Genomic DNA, 21,733 nt, shown 5'->3' on the forward strand with positions numbered 1-21,733 from the left:
AGTAGGACAAAGACTGGGTGCTAAACTGCTTGGTCATGTTCATCAGCAAACCTTGTGGGATCCCTGGTGGAGGTGGGGGGAGGTCCCTTGGAATGAGGCCCTGAGGCATGTGGTGGCTCCGAGCAGGAGTCCCAGCCTCCGCAGCTGGATGGTGGTTCCCTGACCCCTGTGCCCCACCCTGCAGGGTTCCAGGCCCGGCCAGAGCTCCTCGAGGTGTTCAGCACCGAGTTCCAGATGCGCCTTCTCTGGGGCAGCCAGGGCGCCAGCAGCAGCCAGGCCCGGCGCTATGAGAAGTTCGACAAGGTCCTCACTGCCCTGTCCCACAAACTGGAGCCTGCCGTCCGCTCTAGCGAGCTGTGACCCCCATGGACCCTTCCCCTCTGCAGCTGCGGGCAGCAACAGGGACAGAAGGGCACAGACCTTTTCCCAGAGCACCCCAGGGACACTGTGATCAGCCCGAGAACGTTCTGGGTTCAACTCCAGGATCTCCCTTGCACCTCCAGGGTCCTACGTGGACTCTGGGCTCCATCCCACCTGCTACTCACTCACCAAGTTTTCCTTCAGGAAGAACTGGAACCCCTGTTTCTCCCTCCAGCTTCTGCTTCTCCCCTTCCTGCTGAGGTGCCCTGTATTTGAGCCACGGGAGGCTTCTCACACCTCCTCACTCTTCTCCAGGCACCTGCCCCCGCCCCCTCACTGACACCAATGCCTCCCTCTGGCTGTAAATACATCTGTCTGTTCTGTAAATAGATGTACAGAAGCCGTGTTCTTTCTTTCATATAATAAACTTTTATGACTCTTTCTTCTGTCTCTCAGGGGGCTTTGGGGTAGAAGGAAGTGTCTTTTCTCAGGTGAAAGGTGGAAAAATTCATTCAACAAATACTTATTCAGCACTTGAAACATTCCAGATTGTACCAGGATCCAGAGTTACAGCCAGGTCTTAAAACCCAGTCCCTGTCCTGGGGGAGCTCACAGACCAGAAGGGAGATCAACAGCTAATTCCAACCAGTAGGAGAAATACTGACCTGCCCTGCTCCTTCCCCACTCCCTGCCTCAGGAGCCACAGCAAAGCATCCCGCAAATGTTCAACCCAGGATCCTAGATGTTTGGGTGGAAGGGCTTTATGAAATCTAAGATTCCAGCTCCCCTCAGGAAAACAGAACTGGAGGGAGAAGGGACTTGCCCTGGGTCACAGCAGCAGAATGAGGAAGCCTGGAACCTGGGTGTCCTCGCCTGGAGTTCTTTCCTTTTCTCAACAGTGGGAACTACTAATTTCTTTTCAAGTTTTGAAACGTGGCCCCAGAAGTCTTCGTGTGTGTGTGTGTGTGTGTGTGTGTGTGTGTGTGTCAGGTGGGTGACGCAGGAAATCTTTGAGGAGGGCCATGAAAGCAGTTGTCTTGTTTTCATGGGTAGGGGAGGTAGGCAATGTGGATCAGCATGATTCCAGGCCAGGCTGGAGGCCTGGGGACCCTGTTCACTGAATTTGAAACTACTGGGGTCCTTTACCTTATGAATCCTTTGACCAACAGAGGATGGATGACACAGTGCATTAGATCTTTGGCAGCAGCCAGACTTGGGCCCAGTTCACTAGCTGGTGGTGTTGGATAAGGGGGCCCTGTTGGGCCCTAAGTTCCTCCTCAATAAAATGGGGACAGTAACAGAACTGATCCCTTTGGGTTGCTGTTAAAGCACTTAATGCATAGTAGCTGCTAGGTAAGGGACTGCCATGTTTCATACATAATGGATTTTTTTTGGCCGCGCCATGCGGCATGCGGGATCCTAGTTCTCTGACCAGGGATCTAACCCGCGCCCCCTGCAGTGGAAGCACGGAGTCTTAACCACTGGACCACCAGGGAAGTCCCATAATGTATTTTCAGTGATCATTTATTGATTACTTTGTGAGCCAAAACACTTCACGTGCCTGTACCTCACTGAAATATCACCATTCCTCTATATGACAGGTACTGTTATCATAAGATATATAAGGCACCTAACGTTAACGGTACATAGTAGGTGCTCACCAAAAGCTATTAGCGCTCTTTAATCATATAAAAGGAAAAAAAAGAGCACAGAAAAGGTGTTTTGCAAGGTGTAAGGTGCCGCACAAGTTTTTGCTACTATTATTATGTCACCCTTTGTGGTCATAATCCTTCATTTATTATTCTTTCGGAGCTACTGTGATGGTCCCCTAGTTACCGTGGCCATGGAAACTCAGCCCGCAGTCCTGGATTGGACGGTTCGCGGGCTCCCCCTGGAGGCCACCTTCCGGGCCTGCAGAGGGAAGACCAGGAGGGCCTTTGAGAGGGGAGAGAAGGGAGCCGGGAGTTGTAGGCCACAGGCGATGGCTGCCTCGGAGCGATGCATTTCGGGAGTTGTAGTTCTCGGGAGAGGAGGTGGGCGGCCACAGACCCAGCTCCGGTCTCACCCGGATGGCGGCTGTGAGGCGCGGCTGCCGGCCCGGGGGCTCGCTCCTCGGGCTGCTCGGGCTGGTTTCGGCCGCGGCCGCCGCCTGGGACCTGACTTCGCTGCGCTGCAACTTCGGCGCCTTCTGCGAATGTGACTTCCGGCCCGACTTCCAGGGTGAGCAGCCGCGGGCGCCCGGACCGGAGCGGCCGGCGGACCGGGGAGCCCTCGGACCCCGGGGGTGCGCCGGCGCCGGACCTGGAGAGTAGAACCGAGGGTGGGACCCCCAGACTTCCGGACGGCCAGGGCCAGAAGTGGGCCCGGCGTTGAGGGACCCTGAGAGCCTGGGGCACAGGGCTTGGGGCGAGGGTTTGGGGATGCCTGTTTGGGGTCCAGGCAGAGCCCTGCCAGGGTGGAGAGAGGCCTTTGACAGCAGGGCCTTGGGGGGAAGTTTAGACCTCGCACTGGACTGGCCGTCAAGGAAGAAGCCTGCCTTGGAGATGGGCGGGAGTCTTGGGCAGACCCTCTTGACAGCTCGCGCCCACTTAGGGCTGAGCGCAATCCAGAGGGCCATCTGGTGGGGGCGCTGCTGAGCTGAGTCAGGCCTGAGGGTGACTCTTGCGGCCGAGACCCCAAGGGCCGCACTCCTTTCCGCAGACAGCCTGTGAAAACGTCCCAGAACGCGGATCCCCAGACCAGGTTCCAGACATGACTTCCTTCCTGGAGCTCTTCCGTGGCGGGTGTGTGTCCTCAGCTCTGACACTGTCCTTGTGGCCCTAGGTCTGGAGTGTGACCTGGCACAGCACCTGGCGGGCCAGCATTTGGCCAGGGCGCTGGTGGTGAAGGCACTGAAGGCCTTCGTGCAGGATCCAGCCCCCACCAAGCCACTGGTCCTCTCTCTGCATGGCTGGACTGGCACCGGCAAGTCCTATGTCACCTCCCTGCTGGCACACTACCTCTTCCGGGGTGGCCTCCGCAGCCCCCACGTGCACCACTTTTCCCCGGTCATCCACTTCCCCCACCCCAGCCACCTGGAGCGCTACAAGGTAGGCTGGTTTTGTCCTGGACCACCATCCGCCTGCACTGTCGAGTGCTGGACCCTAGGGAAGGAGTGAGTCCTCAGCCCAGAGAGGGGAATCACTTGCTCCAGGCCACACAGCCAGTTGAAGCTTCACCCCTCAGGACCCACCCTGAACAAAGCTTGGGGTGGTACCACCCGGCAGGGAGTTCTTGATTTAATTCCTGGGGGCCAGTAGTGGCACCGACCTGCCAGGGTTGTTGTGAGGGACGTAGGCTTATAGAATTGCAGGTGTTATTTATTGAGCACTTACCTTTGCCAGACAGTCTGCATTATCTTCTGTCTGTAAAGCCCTTAGCCCCAATTCGAGGCTCAGAGTAAGCAATCAGGAAATCCAATTAGCTCTTACTACTGTTGTTGATTGCAAGGTACTTTCCAGGCTAATCTGTTTCAGTTGTCAACTCTGTTGGGAATGTTCAGGGAGCAGGAAGGAGCCTTCCCCTTTTTTTAGAAAACAGTAGGTGTCGGGGAAGGAGCCCTGAAAAGGCAAGTGAGAGGCCTGGGTCTGAGTCCCTGTCCTCTTGCTGACTTGCTGTGTGAGCTTGGACAAATCTCTGCCCCTCTCTGGGCCACAGTTTCACCATCAGTCCCATTCAGGGATTGGTACTCTCTGGGAGACCATATCTTCCTGGGGAGGAGATTAATTCTTGCTTTGGGAAGAAATCTGGGATTGGGGGAGCATCTCCAGACACCCTCATACTCTTGCCTTTCTCCCACAGAAGGATCTGAAGAGCTGGGTCCAGGGAAACCTCACTGCCTGCAGCCGCTCTCTCTTCCTCTTCGATGAGATGGACAAGCTGGCCCCAGGCCTGATAGAGGTCCTGAGACCTTTCCTGGGGTCCTCCTGGGTTGTCTATGGGACCAACTATCGCAAAGCCATCTTCATCTTCATCAGGTGGGGCCGGCTTTGCAGCGGGCAGGGTGCAGGGACACTCGTCAGAGGTCTCAGCTCTCCAGTCTTGGCCTGTGGTCCCATAACAGAATACTGTTCCCCCAGGCCCACTGGGCTTTCCCAGAGTCCCCCACACCCTCACTGGTGACACTGTCATTCAAGGTGGTTGACTTCCCTTTGACATTCTCAAAGCCCATTCTGGGCTCAGTCTCTCTCTCTCTTTTTTAAATAAATGAATTTATTTATTTATTTATTTATGGCTGCGTTAGGTCTTCGTTGCTGTGCGCGGGCTTTCTCTGTGGCGAGCGGGGGCTACTCTTTGTTGCAGTGCGCGGGGCTTCTCATTGTGGTGGCTTCTCTTATTGCGGAGCACGGGCTCTAGGCGCGGGCTCAGTAGTTGCAGCTCACAGGCTCTAGAGTGCAGACTCAGTAGTTGTGGCGCACGGGCTTAGCTGCTCCACGGCATGTGGCATCTTCCTGTACCAGGGCTTGAACCCGTGTCCCCTGCATTGGCAGGCAGGTTCTTAACCACTGCCCACTGTTCCCCGGGCTCAGTCTCTTAATCCTCATTTCTTTGTGGAACCCTGCTGGGTTAAGAGTTTTCCCTCTTTTGTGGCCAAGGGGACACAGGCCTGGGAAAAACAGGACTAGAGTTTCAATCCCACCTCTAAGAGTCCTAGCTTTGTTTCCTCAGGCAAAACACTTCACCTCTCTGAGCTCCCACCTCCTCTTCTGAACAACTGGGCCAATCTTTTCTTTTTCTTTTTTTTTTTTTTGCGGTATACGGGCCTCTCACTGTTGTGGCCTCTCCCATTGCGGAGCACAGGCTCAGCAGCCATGGCTCACGGGCCCAGCCACTCAGCGGCATGTGGGATCTTCCCGGACCGGGGCACGAACCCATGTCCCCTGCATCGGCAGGCAGACTCTCAACCACTGCGCCACCAGGGAAGCCCCAACACGGCCAATCTTAATGCCCCACTGTTCTCCTAGAGGCTGGGTGAGGGAAAGTCGGTAAGGGACCTAAAAGTGTTCTATAAACTGTAAAGTGTATGACACATATAGGCGAACTTCCAGGGGTCATGGTTAAGGGCACAAGCTCCGGAGAGGGGAAGTGGTTCCCGGGGTGTTTTGAGTGGGTTTGGCTCCTGCCAGCACTGAGCTGGGCCCCCAGGCTCAGGTCGCGTTAGGTGGCACGTGGGAAGCAAGGGCTACATCCTGTCCTCACTGTCTGCGTCCCCCGTGGTTTTTAGCAACACTGGCGGCGAGCAGATCAACCAGCTGGTGTTGGAGGCATGGCGCAGCCGCCGGGAGCGCGAGGAGATCCGCGTGCAGGAGCTGGAGCCGGTTATCTCCCAGGCTGTGCTGGACAACCCGAACCGTGAGTTCGGCCAAGGACCCCACCCCAGGGTGGTTTCCAGGCTGAGGTCTCACACCCAGATCACACGGAGGGATGGGCTGGGCTCCCTGGGGTGGGCCAGGCTCTCCCAGGTCTGATGCTCTGCCTACTGACCCGGTACTTCCCAGCCCAGGCTTTGGTGCCTGGAAGGTGGCTGGGAGGCTTAAGACCAGCCCCGTCCCTGCACTTCCTTCCTTTGGGGGTGGACAGGGCCCAGCTGATCCCCGTGAAGCACAGCCTCTTCCCATCGCTCCTTCCTGCAGATGGCTTCTGGCGCTCCGGCATCATGGAAGAGCATCTCCTGGATGCCCTGGTGCCCTTCCTACCTCTCCAGAGGCACCACGTGCAGCACTGTGTGCTCAACGAGCTGGCCCAGCTAGGCCTGGAGCCAAGGGATGAGGTCGTCCAGGCCGTGCTGGACAGCACCACCTTCTTCCCTGAGGACGAGCAGCTCTTTTCCTCCAATGGCTGCAAGACTGTGGCATCCCGGATCGCCTTCTTCCTCTGACTCTCCAGGCAGCATCCTTGTCTTCCTCTATCTGGCCAGGCCGTGAAGGAAAGCCCTGGGGCCTCTGCCAGAGGGTCCCTTGTCCTGTGCCTCCTGGGACCCAGAGCACAATATGAAGATGAGGAGGGCTGTTGGCTACCATGAAACAGAAGGGCAGGGCAGGCCCCGGCCTCTTCACTGGTCTGAGGGCATCTTGGCCTTTGCTTCCTTCCTCAGGGAAACCGCTAGTCGCCCCAGAACTTCAATGAGCCTTGACCTCACGCTCCAGCCTGAGCCTTCTTACAATGTGAATTTTAACTCAGGGATGGTGGCTCGTGGCTGCTCCTTCCTTCTCTGGTCTGTTACTCTCGGCCCTGGCTCGGGCACCACACCCCGACCCTCCACCCCACACCCTATGTCCCAGTATCGTAAAGCCAGGCTGAGACTTCTGTCTCTGGGAACAGAGGGACTCAAGTTGCCACTTGGACTGGGCTTTTCAAGTTTTTAATTTTGTAAACGAAGAGAACAAATACAATAAATTTAGCCATGGGACCAGAGGAATAAATTTAGCCACGGGACCAGAGGAATGCTGGCTGAGGTTCTCATTGCTCTGGAGGAGGCTGCCTTGCTGAGTGGGCAGTGGTAGGGGCAGAATCGCCCGCAGCCCAGCAAGAAGTGAAGGGGCCGAGCGGCCCCTTCAGACAGCAGCCTGACTGCTGGGGCTGGGGTTCTGTCTCAGGCCCTGGGTGGTCTGCGTGTTGCTGAGACTTGGGCTCAGTCCCCAGGTGACCTTGGTCCTGCCGGAACCTGGACTTGTGCTCTGGCTCCAGCTCTGGGCAGCCTTGGACTGGCTGGGCCTCTGGCTCTGGCCCTGGCCCTCAGTGGCCTCGGTGTTGCAGGGGCTCCAACTTGGGTCATAGAAAGTCTTGATCTTGCTGGGACTTTGGATCAGTCTCCAGCTCCAGTCCTGGGTGGCACCAGCCTTTCTGGGTCTCCAGTTCTGGCCATGGGCACCCTTGGCCTTTCTGAGCCTCTGCCTTGAGCCCTGGGTGGCCTTAGTCTTGTCGAGCTTTCGCCTTGGGCTCCAGGCGGCCTCGGTCCTGCTGGGCCTCTGGCTCTGGACCCAGATGGCCTCGGTCCTGTTGGGCCTCTGGCTCTGGACCCAGATGGCCTCGGTCCTGCTGGGCCTCTGGCTCTGGACCCAGATGGCCTCGGTCCTGCTGGGCCTCTGGCTCTGGACCCAGATGGCCTCGGTCCTGCTGGGCCTCTGGCTCTGGACCCAGATGGCCTCGGTCCTGCTGGGCCCCTGGCTCTGGACCCAGATGGCCTCGGTCCTGCTGGGCCTCCGGCTCTGGCTCAGGGCGGCCTTGGTCCTGCTGGGCCTCTGGCTCTGGACCCAGGTGGCCTCGGTCCTGCTGGGCCTCCGGCTCTGGATCTGGTCGGCCTCGGTCCTGCTGGGCCTCTGGCTCTGGATCTGGTCGGCCTCGGTCCTGCTGGGCCTCCGGCTCTGGCTCCAGGCGGCCTCGGTCCTGCTGGGCCTCCGGCTCTGGCTCCAGGCGGCCTCGGTCCTGCTGGGCCTCTGGCTGTGGCTCAGGGCGGCCTCGGTCCTGCTGGGCCTCCGGCTCTGGATCTGGTCGGCCTCGGTCCTGCTGGGCCTCTGGCTCTGGCTCAGGGCGGCCTCGGTCCTGCTGGGCCTCTGGCTGTGGCTCAGGGCGGCCTCGGTCCTGCTGGGCCTCCGGCTCTGGATCTGGTCGGCCTCGGTCCTGCTGGGCCTCTGGCTCTGGACCCAGATGGCCTTGGTCCTGCTGGGCCTCCGGCTCTGGATCTGGTCGGCCTCCGTCCTGCTGGGCCTCTGGCTCTGGACCTGGTCGGCCTCGGTCCTGCTGGGCCTCTGGCTCTGGACCCAGATGGCCTCGGTCCTGCTGGGCCTCTGGCTCTGGCTCAGAGCGGCCTCCGTCCTGCTGGGCCTCCGGCTCTGGATCTGGTCGGCCTCGGTCCTGCTGGGCCTCTGGCTCTGGATCTGGTCGGCCTCGGTCCTGCTGGGCCTCTGGCTCTGGACCCAGATGGCCTCGGTCCTGCTGGGCCTCTGGCTCTGGACCTGGATGGCCTCGGGCTCACTGGGCCTCTGGCTCTGGACCTGGTCGGCCTCGGGCTCGCTGGGCCTCCAGCTCTGGATCTGGTCGGCCTCGGTCCTGCTGGGCCTCTGGCTCTGGATCTGGTCGGCCTCGGTCCTGCTGGGCCTCTGGCTCTGGACCTGGATGGCCTCGGGCTCACTGGGCCTCCGGCTCTGGATCTGGTCGGCCTCGGGCTCGCTGGGCCTCTGGCTCTGGATCTGGTCGGCCTCGGTCCTGCTGGGCCTCTGGCTCTGGCTCAGGGCGGCCTCGGTCCTGCTGGGCCTCTGGCTCTGGACCTGGATGGTCTCAGGCTCGCTGGGCCTCTGGCTGTGGCCTGGGGTGGACTTGGTTTTTCTGGGGCTGTGGCTCAGGCTTAGGTCTTCCCTCTTGTCCCTGGAGTCTGAGGACTGTGTCCTTAGTGGTGAGGAGTCAGAGAATGTTACAACAGTGGTCGAAGTGCTCCCGTATTCCTGGCAGACAGTGGACGTCTCCGTTTCTGAGGTGGACGTGGTCCTGACTGGAAAGGATATGTCAAGCGTAGCTGTCAGGCCGCCTTCCCCAGACAGTGGCAAGAAAGGGAGACTTCTAGGCCTCACCCTTGCCTATGTTCCAGAGCCCTTGCATGGCCAAGGGGAAGGCCCGCCAGCTCACGGCAGCCCAGCCTTCCTGGCACCCTGAGCCCTGCAGGCGGGTCAGGGCCGAAAGATTAGGGGGAGATACGAAGGACCTCACTCGCCCAGCGCTGGCCTCCACTCTGCCGCCTGCCTCTTGCCCTGTGTGTTCCAGCCACAACCAACAGCCTGCAGGGCCCTGGCCCCCTGCCTGCAGCAGTTCCCCCTGCTCTACCCTGTTCACACTTGGCTACCCCTCTTCCCCTGGGTCCTGGAAGCCCTTCCTGACCCCCCAAAGGGAGCTAAGTGCACCCAGAGCCCTCGGGACTCCCCTCCATGGTATGGCTGCACTGTCCTGGTTATCTGTTTACCTGTGGGCCTTCTTCCCTTCAGGACCAAGAGCTCCCTGGGGCAACGACTGTGCCATTCATGCCTGTAACCAGTGTCCAGCACAGGCCTGGCCCTAGGATGCTCAACGCGTTTGCTGAATGGCAGGAAGGGGGCTGGCCGCTGCTACTCCCGTCCCTCCCTGGACTGCCCATGGCTGCCTCTGGGACCCAGGGCAGCATTCTTGGGTTTTTTACTTTTGTCCCCTCCACACTGGCACCTTTCAGAATTGAGGGTAAAAGCCCCCTGGACATGCACAGGCTTCGTGGGCTTATTTCAGGGAGAGGCCAAGGGGGCAGAGAGAAGAGAGACAGGCCTGAGCGGGGAATGAGGGTGGAGCAGGCAGCAGCTGTGAGGCGCCCCGCGGTGAGAGCCGGCCTCCCAGGCTGTGTGCTGGGCATCCCTGAGGGCTCCCTGTGCCCCCCCGCAAAGCTGGGATGAGTCCTCCCACTCCACACTCGCACAGCTGTGACAGCAGAGCCCAAATTCACACCCAGGCCTGGGAGCCCCTGACCCCTGACCTTTGCCCTCCCTGCTGCGTTGGCTCACTCAGGTCTGGCAGGAGCAGGGGGACTTACAGCCCAAGATGGAGCCTGAAGAGGTCTGGCTGATGTAGCCGTCGGTCAAGGACCTCTCCTTGCTGGGGGCCGGCTCCAGCTTCTGGGGCAAGAGACAGGCTGCATGATCACAGGCTGCACGGTCACAGTGGCCGCAGCTCTGTAAGTCCAGCCGCTTAGAGCTCCTCGAGGGTTGCAGGTTAGGGTTGGATGGGGACATGGAGAGGTTGACTGGACAGGAAGGGGCGTGGCCAGGTTAGACAGGTGTGGCCACATGAGAAAAGCAGTGTCAAGAGGCTCTTGGGCCTCATCTCCCTATCTGCAAGATGCAAATTAGTTCAACTGTGGGACAGGCTTCTGTAAACTGTGAAGTGCTGTGTCCAGGGAATGGCTAGTGAGAAACTGAGGACCTTCTCCATGTTTCATGTCCCTGCACATCTGGGCGGGAACTCCCCTGCCATTACCATTTTCCGGACCAGGAAACGCCTAAGCAGCCTGCCCTGGGCACTCGGCTAAGACGCAGAGAAGCAGGGCTGGAATCCAAGTCAGGGGGACTCTGCGGCCAGGCTCTCGGCTGCCAGTCGCACTTGCAGGCCGCGGGAAATGTGCGGCAGTGAGATGCGGGAGCGGACGGGGCTGCGGAACACCCAGCAGGGACCCCACGATGACTTCAGGGCACACACAGACCCAAGTTCTGTAGTTTTGTATCCTAATGTGAGCTAGAAAAATGTAGAGCTTGCCGTTCCCGTTTCCGGCAAGGGATGCTGGCACTCCGTGTACCTGGATGGTTAAAGTCTCCCTTGAACACAGTTTACTTGCTGTCCATCAGCAGTCGAGTGGATAAATGAGTGGCGGGATATTCGCAGGACGGCACTGCCTCCAGCCGTGAGGAGGAGCAGTCAACTTGGCTGCATCTCACAAACTTGGACGCTCGGTGAAAGGAGCCAGAGGCAAAGGGGCCTGCGCCGCGTTTGTCCTCTGTTGCGGACAGGCATGCTCGTCTGCGGCGTTAGGAATCAGGACAGCCTTGTGGGGTGTGCGGGGCTGAGGGAGGGTCCTGGAAGGGGGCATGAGGGGCTTCTGGGGAACTGGGAATGTGTTCTTTCTTGATCTGGAGAATGGTGCCATGGGGGTGTTCAGTTTGTGAAAATCCATCAGACAGTTCGCTTATGAGTCATGTACTTTTCTATATGTTCTATTCAGTGAAAAGTTTTTAGAAATGAATTTAAGAGTTAAGAAAATTCTGGTACAAGTGGGCAGTGCACACAGTGGAATTTAGGAAGGTGAGTGTGGACAACGTGTGGGAAGCCTCTCTCTGTGAGGGGCCTACATCCTCACGCACCCTCTTTCAGGTGTACCCCTTACTGGTACCTTCTCTGTCTCACAGCGAGATGTCCCCAGCCCAAGTCACACATCTGAGTGCTGGCAGAGCCAGGCCCAGAAGCCAGCCTCTAGCCGGCGTGCATCCCTCAGCCCTGACCTGGGGTGCATTCCACCTTGGACCTCAAGGACCTCCGGCCCCGGCGTACAGCCCACTTACCTCCTTCTCCCCGGGGGCCTTGGCTTCTTCCTCTGGGCCTTCTGGCTGTGCCTGCAGGGACTGGTGAGTGGCCTCCAGCTCTTTGGACGTCTCGAACAAAGGCTGCTCCAGCTTCCACGAAAGCTGCAGGGCCCGGGCCCTCTGGCGCTCTAGTTCCCGCTCCTTGAGCCACCTGACAAGCCGTGACCCCAGAGCGCTGGGTAGGCCTCCCTGACTCACCCCACCATCCCCAGGACTGGATAGCGGCCTGAGAAGGCGATTAGGGCCAGAGGTGCCTTGAGCCCCAACCGTCCCCCAACTCTGGGCCCGCGGGCCCTCCTGGAGAAACTTACCCCACGATATCCTGAGGGGTGCCGGCCTGCAGGCTGTGCTCCACCACCCGCTCCAGCTGCAGCCTGGCCAGGTGGGCCACCTGGCTGTTAAGCAGCTCCTCCACTGACAGGCCGGGGAAGAGGTTGGCCATCAGTGGCAGCAGCTGTCAGGAAAGAGGGTGACCAGAGTCAGGTGTGGGCCAGGACAGGGGGCAGATGGTGTGGTGCTGCCCTGGCAGAGGAAGGGTTTACAGATTGTTGTTTTTTAAAGGGCTGGACCTTTTTGCCCCAGAACCATCAGGACATCTTGAGAAAGGAACTGTTCGGTGAGGGAGTGCTGGTGCTGAGCCTGACCCGTGGTTCTGGAGCCAGCCAGATAAGGGTGTGACCTCCGAGCTCCATGACCTGGGCCAAGGGAACGGACTTCTCTGAGCCTTACCCTCTTCCCTCTATGAATTGTGGGGTGATGATAATGTTACCTGTCCCGTAGGTGCTGAAGAGGGTTAAATGGAGTGATGTAAGCTGCACTGGTTAGAACAGTGCCTGGCACGTAAATCCTCCAGCATTAGCAGCTCTTATTACTGCTACGAAACCAGGTTTCTTTTAGGGACAGGGAGTATCTTTAGGTGGCCAGAGGTACTAACTCTGGAGCCCACCCTCCTGGCCCAGCAGGCACACACCTTCGGTTGTTTGGGGTCAAGGAGCAGGACAGTGGCAACATCCTGGCGGGCCCCAGAAGTGTTCTGCGTGAGCTGCCTGCTCCTGGTGCGGTACAGGTAGTACTGGGGCTTCTGGGGGTTGTGCTGGATGGCCATTGAGAAGTGGTTCTCTGTCTTCTGGAACTGCCTGCAGGACACAGCAGGCCACAGGGTGCTCTGAGCTGGGCCACCTGGAGGATATGGAGGCTCCTGGACGCCAGTGGGGAGTTTGGGGAAAATCAGGCTGGTCTCTGCTCCCTGCCACCACGCCCCTCTTGATGGACCCAACACTTAAACATTAGTGTAAGATCCCAACATAAGTGGACATTTTTATGATCCTGGAGTAGGAAAGGCCTTTCTGAGATGTCATAAACCCAGCAGCTAAAAATGAAGAAATTAATTTGACTATGGTTAAATGCCATTATTGAGTAGCAAAAACACCACAAAAGAAAGCAGTAAATAGTGAATAATATTTTGCCATAGAAGGCAGATGATAAGCTAATTTTCCAGCCTACAAAGAACATTTATAACCAAAAACAAATTTTTTTTAAATGAACAATTTAAGAGCAAATGGGCAAACAATTTGTGCAGGCCATAATGGCCAATAAACACACGAAAGATGCTGTCCTGTGCTCACAATTTAAACATGCAAAGTCAATCCACTGCAAGAGAGCCTTTTTTTGCCTACCCGAATAGCAAAGTTGAAAAATAGTCTTAATACCCTGGGCTAGGGAGGTTTGGGGAAACCAAGACTTTCCTTTACTGGGGGAAGTTTATATTGGTTCATTGTTTTTGGAGAACAATTGGGTATTATCTTTTAAAATGTTAAATTTTCACACTTTTTAACCCAACAATTTAACTTCCAGCAATCTAACTACAGAATTACTAGTATGAACGCATGAAAACATGTCTTGGGTCTCATTGCTGTATTATTTATAATAAAAAACTGAAAACAGCCCAAATGCTCATCAGCAGACTATCGTCTAAAGAAATTAATTGTGGTACCTCCACAGAATGGAATACTTTGCAAGCAATAAAAGAGAATGAGGTCGTCCTATATGTAATTGCCATGGGAAGTAAAAAACCAAGTCAAAAATCAGCTTAGTGGACTTCCCTGGTGGCGCAGTGGTTAAGAATCCGCCTGCTAAGGCAGGGGACACAGGTTCGAGCGCTGGTCTGGTAAGATCCCACATGCTGCAGAGCAACTAAGCCCATGCACCACAACTACTGAGCCCACGTGCCGCAACTACTGAAACCCACGCGCCTAGAGCCTGTGCTCCACAACAAGAGAAGCCACCGCAGTGAGAAGCCGGTGCACCGCAACAAAGAGTAGCCCCACTCGCCGCAACTAGAGAAAGCCCGCGTTTAGCAACAAAGACCCAACGCAGCCAAAAATAAATAAACTTACTTTTAAAAAAATCAGCTTAGCATGATCTCACTTTTGTAAAATGATAACAATTGTTAACATATGCATAGAAATCTATCTAGAGGACTCTGCCAAACTTACAGGGGAAGAGGGAGGCGTTGGGACATAGATATTAGAAGGAACTTTCATGTTCTAAGTTACATGTTACTGAATACTTAAGTTTTTTTTAATAAAAAGCGCAATTACCATAACAATATTCACATAAAAAATGAAAGCTTTTTACAGAAAACTTGAAAAATAAAATAGATATTTAGGAGACAACTGGGAGAGCAGAGGCATCTCGACCCCAGGATCCCAGCCGACCGGCTTCACTCCAGACTCTTCTGGCCCCTCCCGCGGCCTGGTCCGCCCCGCCCACAGCCCCCGCCCCACCCACAGTCTGCGCGCACCTTCTCCTCTGCTCGCAGAAGCCCAACTTCTCCTGCAGTAGGTCCATGCGCAAGTGGGCGCCCTCGTCCTTCGGACTCAGCGCCAGCGCCTGCTGGTAGTCCGCCTCAGCAAAGGTCAGGTTGCCCAGTTGGAAGAAGCAATCTGGAGACCGGGGGCCGGGGGCGGGGGCTGAGTGAGCCCCGCAAACCCACGGCCCAGGAGCCCCAGCCCAGCTGGCTCCACCCCCAGGGGGTGGGGCCTGCAACGGGGGGGTGACACCCGCGGTGATGACACCAGCGGGCGGTCGCGGGCACCTGCAGAGGTTTTCCGTGCCTCTGGCCACCTTCTTCCAGCTGCCTGATCCCGAGCATTTTGAAGGGCTGTAGCCAGATTATCTAAGGCAACGTTTCCCAAAGTGTGTCTGTGGGACACTGAGAATCCGCTTTCCCTCCTTCCCTCCTCCCTCCCTCAGGGCCCTCAAGCGCCCAGCCCAGGCTTTGCAGGGGCAAGGGGCTCACACCGGGCTGCCCGGCCCCCACTCACCCCCGCGGTTGATGTAGAGGCCTTTCTCCCGCTGCTCGTCCTTGAGCGCCTTGCTGAGCAGCAGCACGCTCTCCTGGTAGGCGCCCTGCAGGTAGCAGTGCACGGCCAAGTCGTCGTAGGCCAACAGCAGTTGGCGCTGCGCCTGCTGCACCAGGTCCTCCTGGTGCTCGGTCATCATGTCCAACGCCTTCAGGAAGTCCTCCACGGCGGAGTCAAACTCCCGGAGCCGTCGGTGCATAATGCCCCTACGAGGGAGGGACATGAGGGCCAAAGTGCGCCACCGACTAGGGGTGTCCCAGAGAGAGGCTGCGGCTCTGGGTCCTCTGACCTGGGGGGAGGGGCTCCCACCGCGCGCACTAAGTTTGGCCCGTGGGGCTCCTGGATTGCTACTTAGATAGCCAGCTAGTCACTGGTAATTTTACTTTTCTTTAAAAATAGCTTCCCTCTTTCTTTTTGGGAGCTGTGTGAGTGCCAGCCTCTATGCTAAGGCCTTTTTGTACACAGGACATTTTACCTCCACTGTTTATATGAGAAAACCCAGGCTCAAGGAAGTGAAATGGCCCAGAATGAGGTGGTGGGTCCTTGTAGGGTGGCCCAGATTCAAACCCAAGCCTCGTCCACTGAGCTGGGCTGAGCCTGCCAGTGTAAACTGCTCAGCAGGCCCGGGGATCCAGGATTCCAGGGTTAACAGGCTGCTGCCTGCCCCTCCTCCAGAGGCAGTAGCAGAGACCACCTCCCATGATCCCTTGACCCCGATGGGGAGTAGGGAAAGATTGTTAGAGGCTAGATGGGGAAACTGAGGCCTGGGGAGGGTCAAGGGCTCTCCTGAGATCACACAGCACATCTGAGGCAAGGCAGGGCCTGGGACCCAAGACCAGCATCTCCCCACTCAGTACCGGAAGAGGAAGAGGCTGGGGTCCAGAGGGCTGTTCTCGATGGCACAGTTGATACACTGCAGCGCATGGTGCAGCTTGCCCTGCACGGCTAGGACGCCGGCTTCTTGGCGTGCCTCTTGGGCCTGGCCCACCAGCACCTTGAGCAGCACCTTGGCCTGTGGGTGCCTGGGATCCAGTAGCAAGGCACTGTGCAGGTCTCGATGGCAGAGGCTGGGCTGTGGGGGGGGCGGGGGGGGCAGGGATGGCATCGGGGTGCAGGCCAAGCTGAACCTGCCCTGTTCAGTGTGGGGAGGCAGACCTCCAGGCCTGTAGGGGCCTTTCTCTGGGCAGGCCAGCACCATGCCACCCATCTTCAGTGGCTCTGCATTGCTTTGTGGGAAAATCCCATCTGAGGTTCCATCCCCACTGGCCCCTTTCTAGATATGACCTCAGGTGAGCCAGGTCCACCTCAGTGGTTTCTGCTGTAGAATGAGGTTACAGATGCCTCCTCCTTGCAGGACTTCTGCAAGGCTCACTTGAGGAGGGGGGAGGGTGTGGTCTCCTGACTGTGACTGTTGTGTCCTCCCTATACTCCCCTGTACACCTTCCCCGATGCCCCTGACCTTTAAGCCCAAGACAACTCTAACAAAGAACAGATTCAGGCCTGGGCATGAGCAGAAAACATCCCTAGGCAAATACCTTCTCTTGGGTGAGCAGGTCTGTCAGTCAGTCAACAAACAGTTTTAGCAAGCACCCCATGTCCTATAGGGTAATTGGTTGGAGGGTGAGTGAGGCAGTGTAGACACCAGGTGTGAGTGGAAGTCGGGAGGGGGAAGATGGCCGAGGCTGGGGCAGGGCTTTGGAATAGATGGACTTGAGTTCAAGGGGAGCACCACTGTGACCTTGGGCAAGTTACCCAGACCATCTGGACCTGTTTCCTCATCTGTGAAAAGAGGGCAATGGGTTTTGTCTACCTCAAAGGGTTACTGCCAGCCTTAGAGATAAACATGAGTAAAGTGCTTAGAACGTGCTTAGGCATCGCAGGGAGCAGCTGAAATCCCAACCATCAGAAATAATTATCAATAGTTACTAGTCTCGGGACTTCCCTGGTGGCGCAGTGGTTAAGAATCTGTCTCCCAATGCAGGGGACACGGGTTCGAGCCCTGGTCTGTGAAGATCCCACATGCCGTGGAGCAACTAAGCCCATGCGCCACAACTCCTGAGCCTGAGCTCTAGAGCCCACGAGCCACAACTACTGAAGCCCACGTGCTGCAACTACTGAAGCCTGCCCGCCTAGAGACCGTGCTCCGCAACGAGAGAGCCACCACAATGAGAAGCCCGCGCACCGCAAGGAAGAGTAGCCCCCTGCTCGCCGCAACTAGAGAAAGCCTGTGAGCAGCAACAAAGACCCAACACAGCCAAAAATAAATAAATAAATGTATATATATAAATAAAAAGAGCAATAGGAGCATCTTAAAAAAATAAAAATAATTACTAGTCTCCTACCTTTGAAGGAGACTCTCCCACTGACTCACCTGTGGGACACAGAAACCCAGCCCCCAGCATAGGGAGGTTCATGGTTGCAACACCCCCAGGACACTCCGCCCAATCCAGCCCATCCCATTTACCCCATCCTGAGGTTCCCCCCACCCCACCCCCAAGCACCCAGGCCAGGCTGGAACACCAGGCATTGTTCTGGATGCCTCCGTTTCCCTCATGTTCACTGCGCCCCCCTGCCACCAAGTCAGTCTCGGGTCCTGCTTCCAAAGGTCTGTGAACTTGCCCCCTCCTTGCCACCCTCATGGCCATCCTCCTCGAGCCCCACTCCTATCCAGATGGATGGTACCCAGGCTTCCGGCCTCCAGGCTTGCCCCTCCCCCCAGCCCACATGCCCCCTGGCAGCCAGAAGGCTCTTTCTAAGGCCCACTGCCCCAGGGAGCAGCCTTTTGAGGCTCCTTCTGCCCCCCAGGAAGAAGTCAGAGTCCTCTGGGTTCACAATACCCTGCCCATCGCTCTCTCATCCCTGCAGTCCCTCCTCCCTTGTGACCCCAAGTCTCATATCTAAGGGAAGCCTGGGTGCCCCTGATGGTGCTTCACACAATTGGGAAGTCATCCTTTGTGTAATTATCCGCTTGGGGACATCTCCCCTGGGCTGTGAGTTCCGTGAGGGCAGGGATGGCAAAGGCCTCTCACCTTGTGGTTTCCGGGGGCTGGCGTAGGCCTGGCACAGAGCCAGGGCTGAGTGAGGATGGAACAACTACCCGACTGGGCCAGTGCCAGTTGGGGCCTCTGCCTGGGGAGGACAGGGCCCCCACCACAGCTTCGGGGCTGGCCGACAGCCCAGCCGCCTCCTGTCATCGCGGCGTCCAGACAAGGAGGAGGTCCACCCCCCTGCCCTGCCCCCCCGCTCTACCTGCTGGAAGAAGTTGTAGAGCCTGGCCCGGAGGATGTAGACATCGGCATTGGCGGTGCCATGCTCCACCTCCTTGGTGACGAATGAGAGGCATTCACGATGCCGTTTGAGGGCCAGGAGACAGGCCATGCTGAGGGCGGAGGGCAAAGGTGCTCTGTCTGCTGGGTGAGAGGGACAGGTAGGGGACGCCAGGGAGGCAAAGGCCAGCAAGGACAGCCAGGGCGCTCACCATCGATAACGGAAGCAGAATTTCTCAGGCTGGAGCTCAGAGGCTTGAGAGAAGACGTTCAGGGCATCCAGAAAGGCGCATTGCTCGAAAAGGCACTGGCCCTGAGGACACAGAGAGCAGTCACTTCTGCTTGTGACCCCGGCCTAGCAGCACCCACGAGTTGAGGGATGGCCAGCATTGGGGTGGAATGACAAGGGACAGGGACAGAGCCCTTTAGATCTGGGAGAGACTTTAAGAGATAGAGACACAGATGGAGAGAGATCCAGAGCTGGGGAGACAGCAAGAGACAGAAATATACAGTTGATGACAGAGAGACAGCAATACACACAAAGGAACAAGGAAAAATAGAGAAAATCTGGGAGGTGGACCGGAACAGCAGATCTAACAGTAACAGGCTCCCACCTGCACGAGGGCTCCAGGTGCCAAGCCCTGTATTAAGAACTCGAACTCAGGGAATTCCCTGGTGGTCCAGTGGTTAGGACTCGGCACTTTCACTGCCGAGGATGTGGGTCGGGGAACGAAGATCCCGCCAGCTGCCCAGATGCAGCCAAAAAAAAAAAAAAACAACCCGAAAAACAAAAAACCTGAACTTATCTCACTGGGACCAGCTAACATTCCCCTTTTACATGAAAGAACTGAGGCTCAGAGAGGTGATGTGACCTTTCCAAAGTCACACAGAAAGAGGACTGGACTCAGGACCCCAACATTCTGGTTTTAAGAATGTTTCTTTTTCAGAATTGAATAATTATTGACATTAAAAACACAGGCATTAAATTTGTCAAAATGGAAAAAAAAACCAGGACTTTGTTGGGATTTTATGGTTTAATATCATCTTTGTTTTGCATTGCAAATGGGGGGCACTCTTACCTTTTTAGTGCTTAGAGCCTGTGGACTCTAGGCCTGTGCTGCCCCATACAATAGCCACCTGCTTCCCATGGCTATATAATTTCAAATCAATTCAAATTAAATACAATGTCAAAATTAGTTCCTCAGTCACACTCGCCACACTTCAATGTCTCAACAGTTCCACGTGGCTAGTGGCTACCAGATCGGACAGTGATCATTGTCACTACTGCAGAAAGTTCTACTGGACAAAACTGCAAAACTGTACCCAGCCCTGGTGGTAAACCAACATGGCAGGCGGGAGAGCTCATTAGCGGGGCAGCAGATGGGGACACAGACACAGGGACACGAAGGTCCCTAGGGAGTCAGGGCTGGTCTCAGGAACAAGGAAAGCCCCCCAGAGCTGGAGGGAGAGTCAGCAGGCCAGGGTGTGAGGTGGGGCCTTGTGGGCCTGGGGCAGCCCCAGGCACCTTCAGGTAAAGCACCAAGGTGAGCCGCTCCAGGAAGTCCGTGTTCTCTGGCTGGGAGGAGTAGGCCTTTCGAAGGTTCTGGGCGGCCGAGGAAAAGTCGCAGAGCTGGATGTAGGCCTCGGCTCTCAAGGCATAGAATTCTACCTGTGGGAGAGGGGACCCAGGCTGCCGTTCCCCTCCCCACAATCCGCCCTGAGGCTTGACACTCAGCTACCACAAGGACTTGGTGGCCCTGAGAGAAGAGGCCAGGCAGGTGTGACAGCGAGGGGTGAGTGTGGGGCCAGCAACTGCCTGTGCCCACCCAGGCCGTCCCCCTCACCAGCTGGGAGTCCAGGTGGAGGCCACGGGAGAAGAACAGCACGGCCACCTCCCAGTCTTCTTGCTCCAAGCACTGATGGCCTCGATGGTAGCTGCAGGGGCAGGGGGCACAGGCGGAGGGGCTGGCCCTGACTTGGGACCAGTCCAGGGCATACAGCTGGGGCTTCAGGAACGGGTTGGGAGGAGGGGGACTTGGGTAGGGAGACAAGAGGGGTAGACAGAGACCCAGGGAAAGGAGGCTGACATTCTTGGAGCTCATCCGGGCCAGCAGCCTTTTATCTGCTGAGGTGGAAGAGCCCTATTATACAGTTGAGCTCGCTGAAGCTCAGGGAGGGAGAGTAACTGGCCCAAGGCTGCAGAGCATGTCAGTGGCCGTGCAGGGTAGGAACCTGGGATCCCATGGCAAGGTAATCACTCACTACTCCCTGACTTTGAGGGGCACCGTTAACCCTGCAGCCTTTGGTTTTATATCATCAAAGTTCCGGAACACCTGGCTGGTCCCGAAGATGTGCTGTAGGGTCCCCTTTGGCACTGGAATCACCCATGGCTTTGGGATGTGCTGTGAGGGAGCCTGATCAAGCCCCAGAGCATTCTGGAACCAAGAGACAGCAAGCTGGAGCAGGCCTCCAGAGACAGCCCCCACTCCGCTTACACGCTCTCCTCAGGTATTTTACAGGATGGAGGAGGGGTGGAAATGAGGCCCGGTAAGAAGCACGATCTGGGGTCTGGTGGCACTCCCACCCCTATTCCCCTAACCTCTCTCCAGTCCTGCCTCTGTCACCTATGGTCAAGGTCTCACGCTCACACTGGCCTCTGCCCTCCTCCTGGTCCCCCTCAGCTCCTACCTCCAGCTACTGACACCCAAAACTCTGCAGCTCAGGCCCTGCCCCAAGCCACAGGCCCTGGGGGTCCAGCAGCTTCTTGCATATCCTGTGGGACCCTCACACTCAGCAGGCCAAACTGAGCACCTCACCTGACTTCTGCCCCAGGTTTTCCCACAGCGGTGAGTCCACCTTCTCTGCCAACCACCCAAGCCAAAGATCTATATCCCATCAGTCCTTAAATCCTGTCTATCCCACTTCCTAAAGATCTCTTAGATCCCTCCTCTTCTCTCATCCTCTCATCTCGGCCAATGCCATCTCTGGCTATATGCCAGCTCCGGCCACCCCTCTGACCTCCCCACCAGCCACAGCTCCTAAGACCTCTGCTCTCTGCACAAGCAGCCTGGGACTTTATTGAATCACACAATTGATCTTGCCTCTCCCGTACTTAAAACCTTTCTTGTGAACCCATACGTGGTCTCTTCTCCCCCGACCCTCTGCCTTTGCCTTAGCCTTCTCCCGCACCTCTCTGGACTCTGTCATGAGGCCCCTTCCAGGAGGACCTCCGGGCCTGGGCGGGCTCCCTCGCGGCCCTCACTTGCCTCCCGGCACCCGCCCCTGACGTTGCTAGGCATCATCTCCAGGACGCCCACAGGCTCCGCCCCTCTAGCCACGCCCCCGGAATTCAAGGACTCCACTCCCTGGAATCCAATTTCAAACAGAGCCGGAAGGAGGTTAGCAAGTTTTTATCAGCTAGGGAGGCCGAGGTCTACAGCGGGAAAAGACTTGCCGGGTTTCGAAAGCGAGGCAGGGCCACAGCGGGGGCCAGAATACGGCTCCCTCCTCCCAATCCGGAGGTCAAACAAGGACTCCGCGAGCCCCACGACAAACCCCTAGGACTCGGTGGCGCGGCCCCGGGCAACTCGCGGGGGCGCCCGGCCCCGCCACTTCC

At 57.2% G+C, this 21,733-nt stretch overlaps 3 protein-coding genes across 9 annotated transcripts in view; 2 read left to right on the forward strand and 1 right to left on the reverse strand.

Annotated features, from left to right (window-relative positions):
* Window positions 1-802, forward strand: part of SH2D3C (SH2 domain containing 3C) — a 31,767-nt gene extending 30,965 nt beyond the window's left edge. For all 4 annotated transcript variants that reach the window (XM_030858584.2, XM_030858588.2, XM_030858589.2 and 1 more), the window contains one exon: window positions 185-802. In XM_030858584.2, coding sequence (XP_030714444.1) covers window positions 185-360 — 176 coding nt within the window. In that variant the 3' untranslated portion in view covers window positions 361-802. The remainder of the gene's footprint in view (window positions 1-184) is intronic.
* Window positions 803-2,410: 1,608 nt separating this feature from the next.
* On the forward strand, window positions 2,411-6,930 carry TOR2A (torsin family 2 member A). Of its 4 annotated transcripts, none has more exons than XM_030858597.2 (5): window positions 2,411-2,580; window positions 3,184-3,449; window positions 4,201-4,299; window positions 5,624-5,751; window positions 6,033-6,927. In XM_030858597.2, the coding sequence occupies exons 1-5, from the start codon at window positions 2,430-2,432 to the stop codon at window positions 6,166-6,168; spliced, it is 780 nt and encodes a 259-aa protein (XP_030714457.1). In that variant the 5' UTR covers window positions 2,411-2,429; the 3' UTR covers window positions 6,169-6,927. The 4 variants fall into 4 exon arrangements, with proteins under 4 accessions (XP_030714457.1, XP_030714456.1, XP_030714459.1 ...); XM_030858596.3 differs by having other exon boundaries at window positions 4,201-4,376; window positions 6,033-6,918; XM_030858599.3 differs by lacking the exon at window positions 5,624-5,751 and having other exon boundaries at window positions 4,201-4,376; window positions 6,033-6,930.
* TTC16 (tetratricopeptide repeat domain 16) lies at window positions 6,752-21,719 on the reverse strand. The gene is made up of 18 exons (XM_060300394.1): window positions 21,307-21,719; window positions 20,380-20,552; window positions 19,962-20,052; window positions 19,643-19,786; window positions 18,330-18,430; window positions 18,101-18,230; window positions 15,709-15,923; window positions 14,813-15,057; window positions 14,290-14,431; window positions 12,457-12,622; window positions 11,798-11,940; window positions 11,466-11,637; window positions 9,947-10,028; window positions 8,598-8,887; window positions 8,224-8,519; window positions 7,873-8,184; window positions 7,584-7,794; window positions 6,752-7,544 (listed from the first exon to the last, which is right to left on the reverse strand). Exons 1-18 carry the CDS (start codon window positions 21,322-21,324, stop codon window positions 6,954-6,956), a joined length of 3,522 nt encoding a protein of 1,173 aa, XP_060156377.1. The 5' UTR covers window positions 21,325-21,719; the 3' UTR covers window positions 6,752-6,953.
* Window positions 21,720-21,733: the final 14 nt, after the last annotated feature.

Source organism: Globicephala melas, chromosome 6 (genome assembly GCF_963455315.2).
Source record: "Globicephala melas chromosome 6, mGloMel1.2, whole genome shotgun sequence".
Classification (NCBI taxonomy): Eukaryota; Metazoa; Chordata; class Mammalia; order Artiodactyla; family Delphinidae; genus Globicephala; species Globicephala melas.

What these genes read in the sequence shown, in the direction of transcription:
- TTC16 (XM_060300394.1), bottom strand. An exon ending in TTCTGCTTCCGTTATCGATG is followed by an intron (nt 18,231 to 18,329) that starts GTGAGCGCCCTG and finishes CTCCGCCCTCAG; the next exon opens with CATGGCCTGTCTCCTGGCCC. An exon ending in TTCAGGCTCCATCTTGGGCT is followed by an intron (nt 8,888 to 9,946) that starts GTAAGTCCCCCT and finishes TATCCTTTCCAG; the next exon opens with TCAGGACCACGTCCACCTCA.
- TOR2A (XM_030858596.3), top strand. Translation starts at nt 2,430, where the DNA reads ATGGCGGCTGTGAGGCGCGGCTGCCGGCCCGGGGGCTCGCTCCTCGGG. An exon ending in GCCATCTTCATCTTCATCAG is followed by an intron (nt 4,377 to 5,623) that starts GTGGGGCCGGCT and finishes CGTGGTTTTTAG; the next exon opens with CAACACTGGCGGCGAGCAGA. An exon ending in TGTGCTGGACAACCCGAACC is followed by an intron (nt 5,752 to 6,032) that starts GTGAGTTCGGCC and finishes TCCTTCCTGCAG; the next exon opens with ATGGCTTCTGGCGCTCCGGC.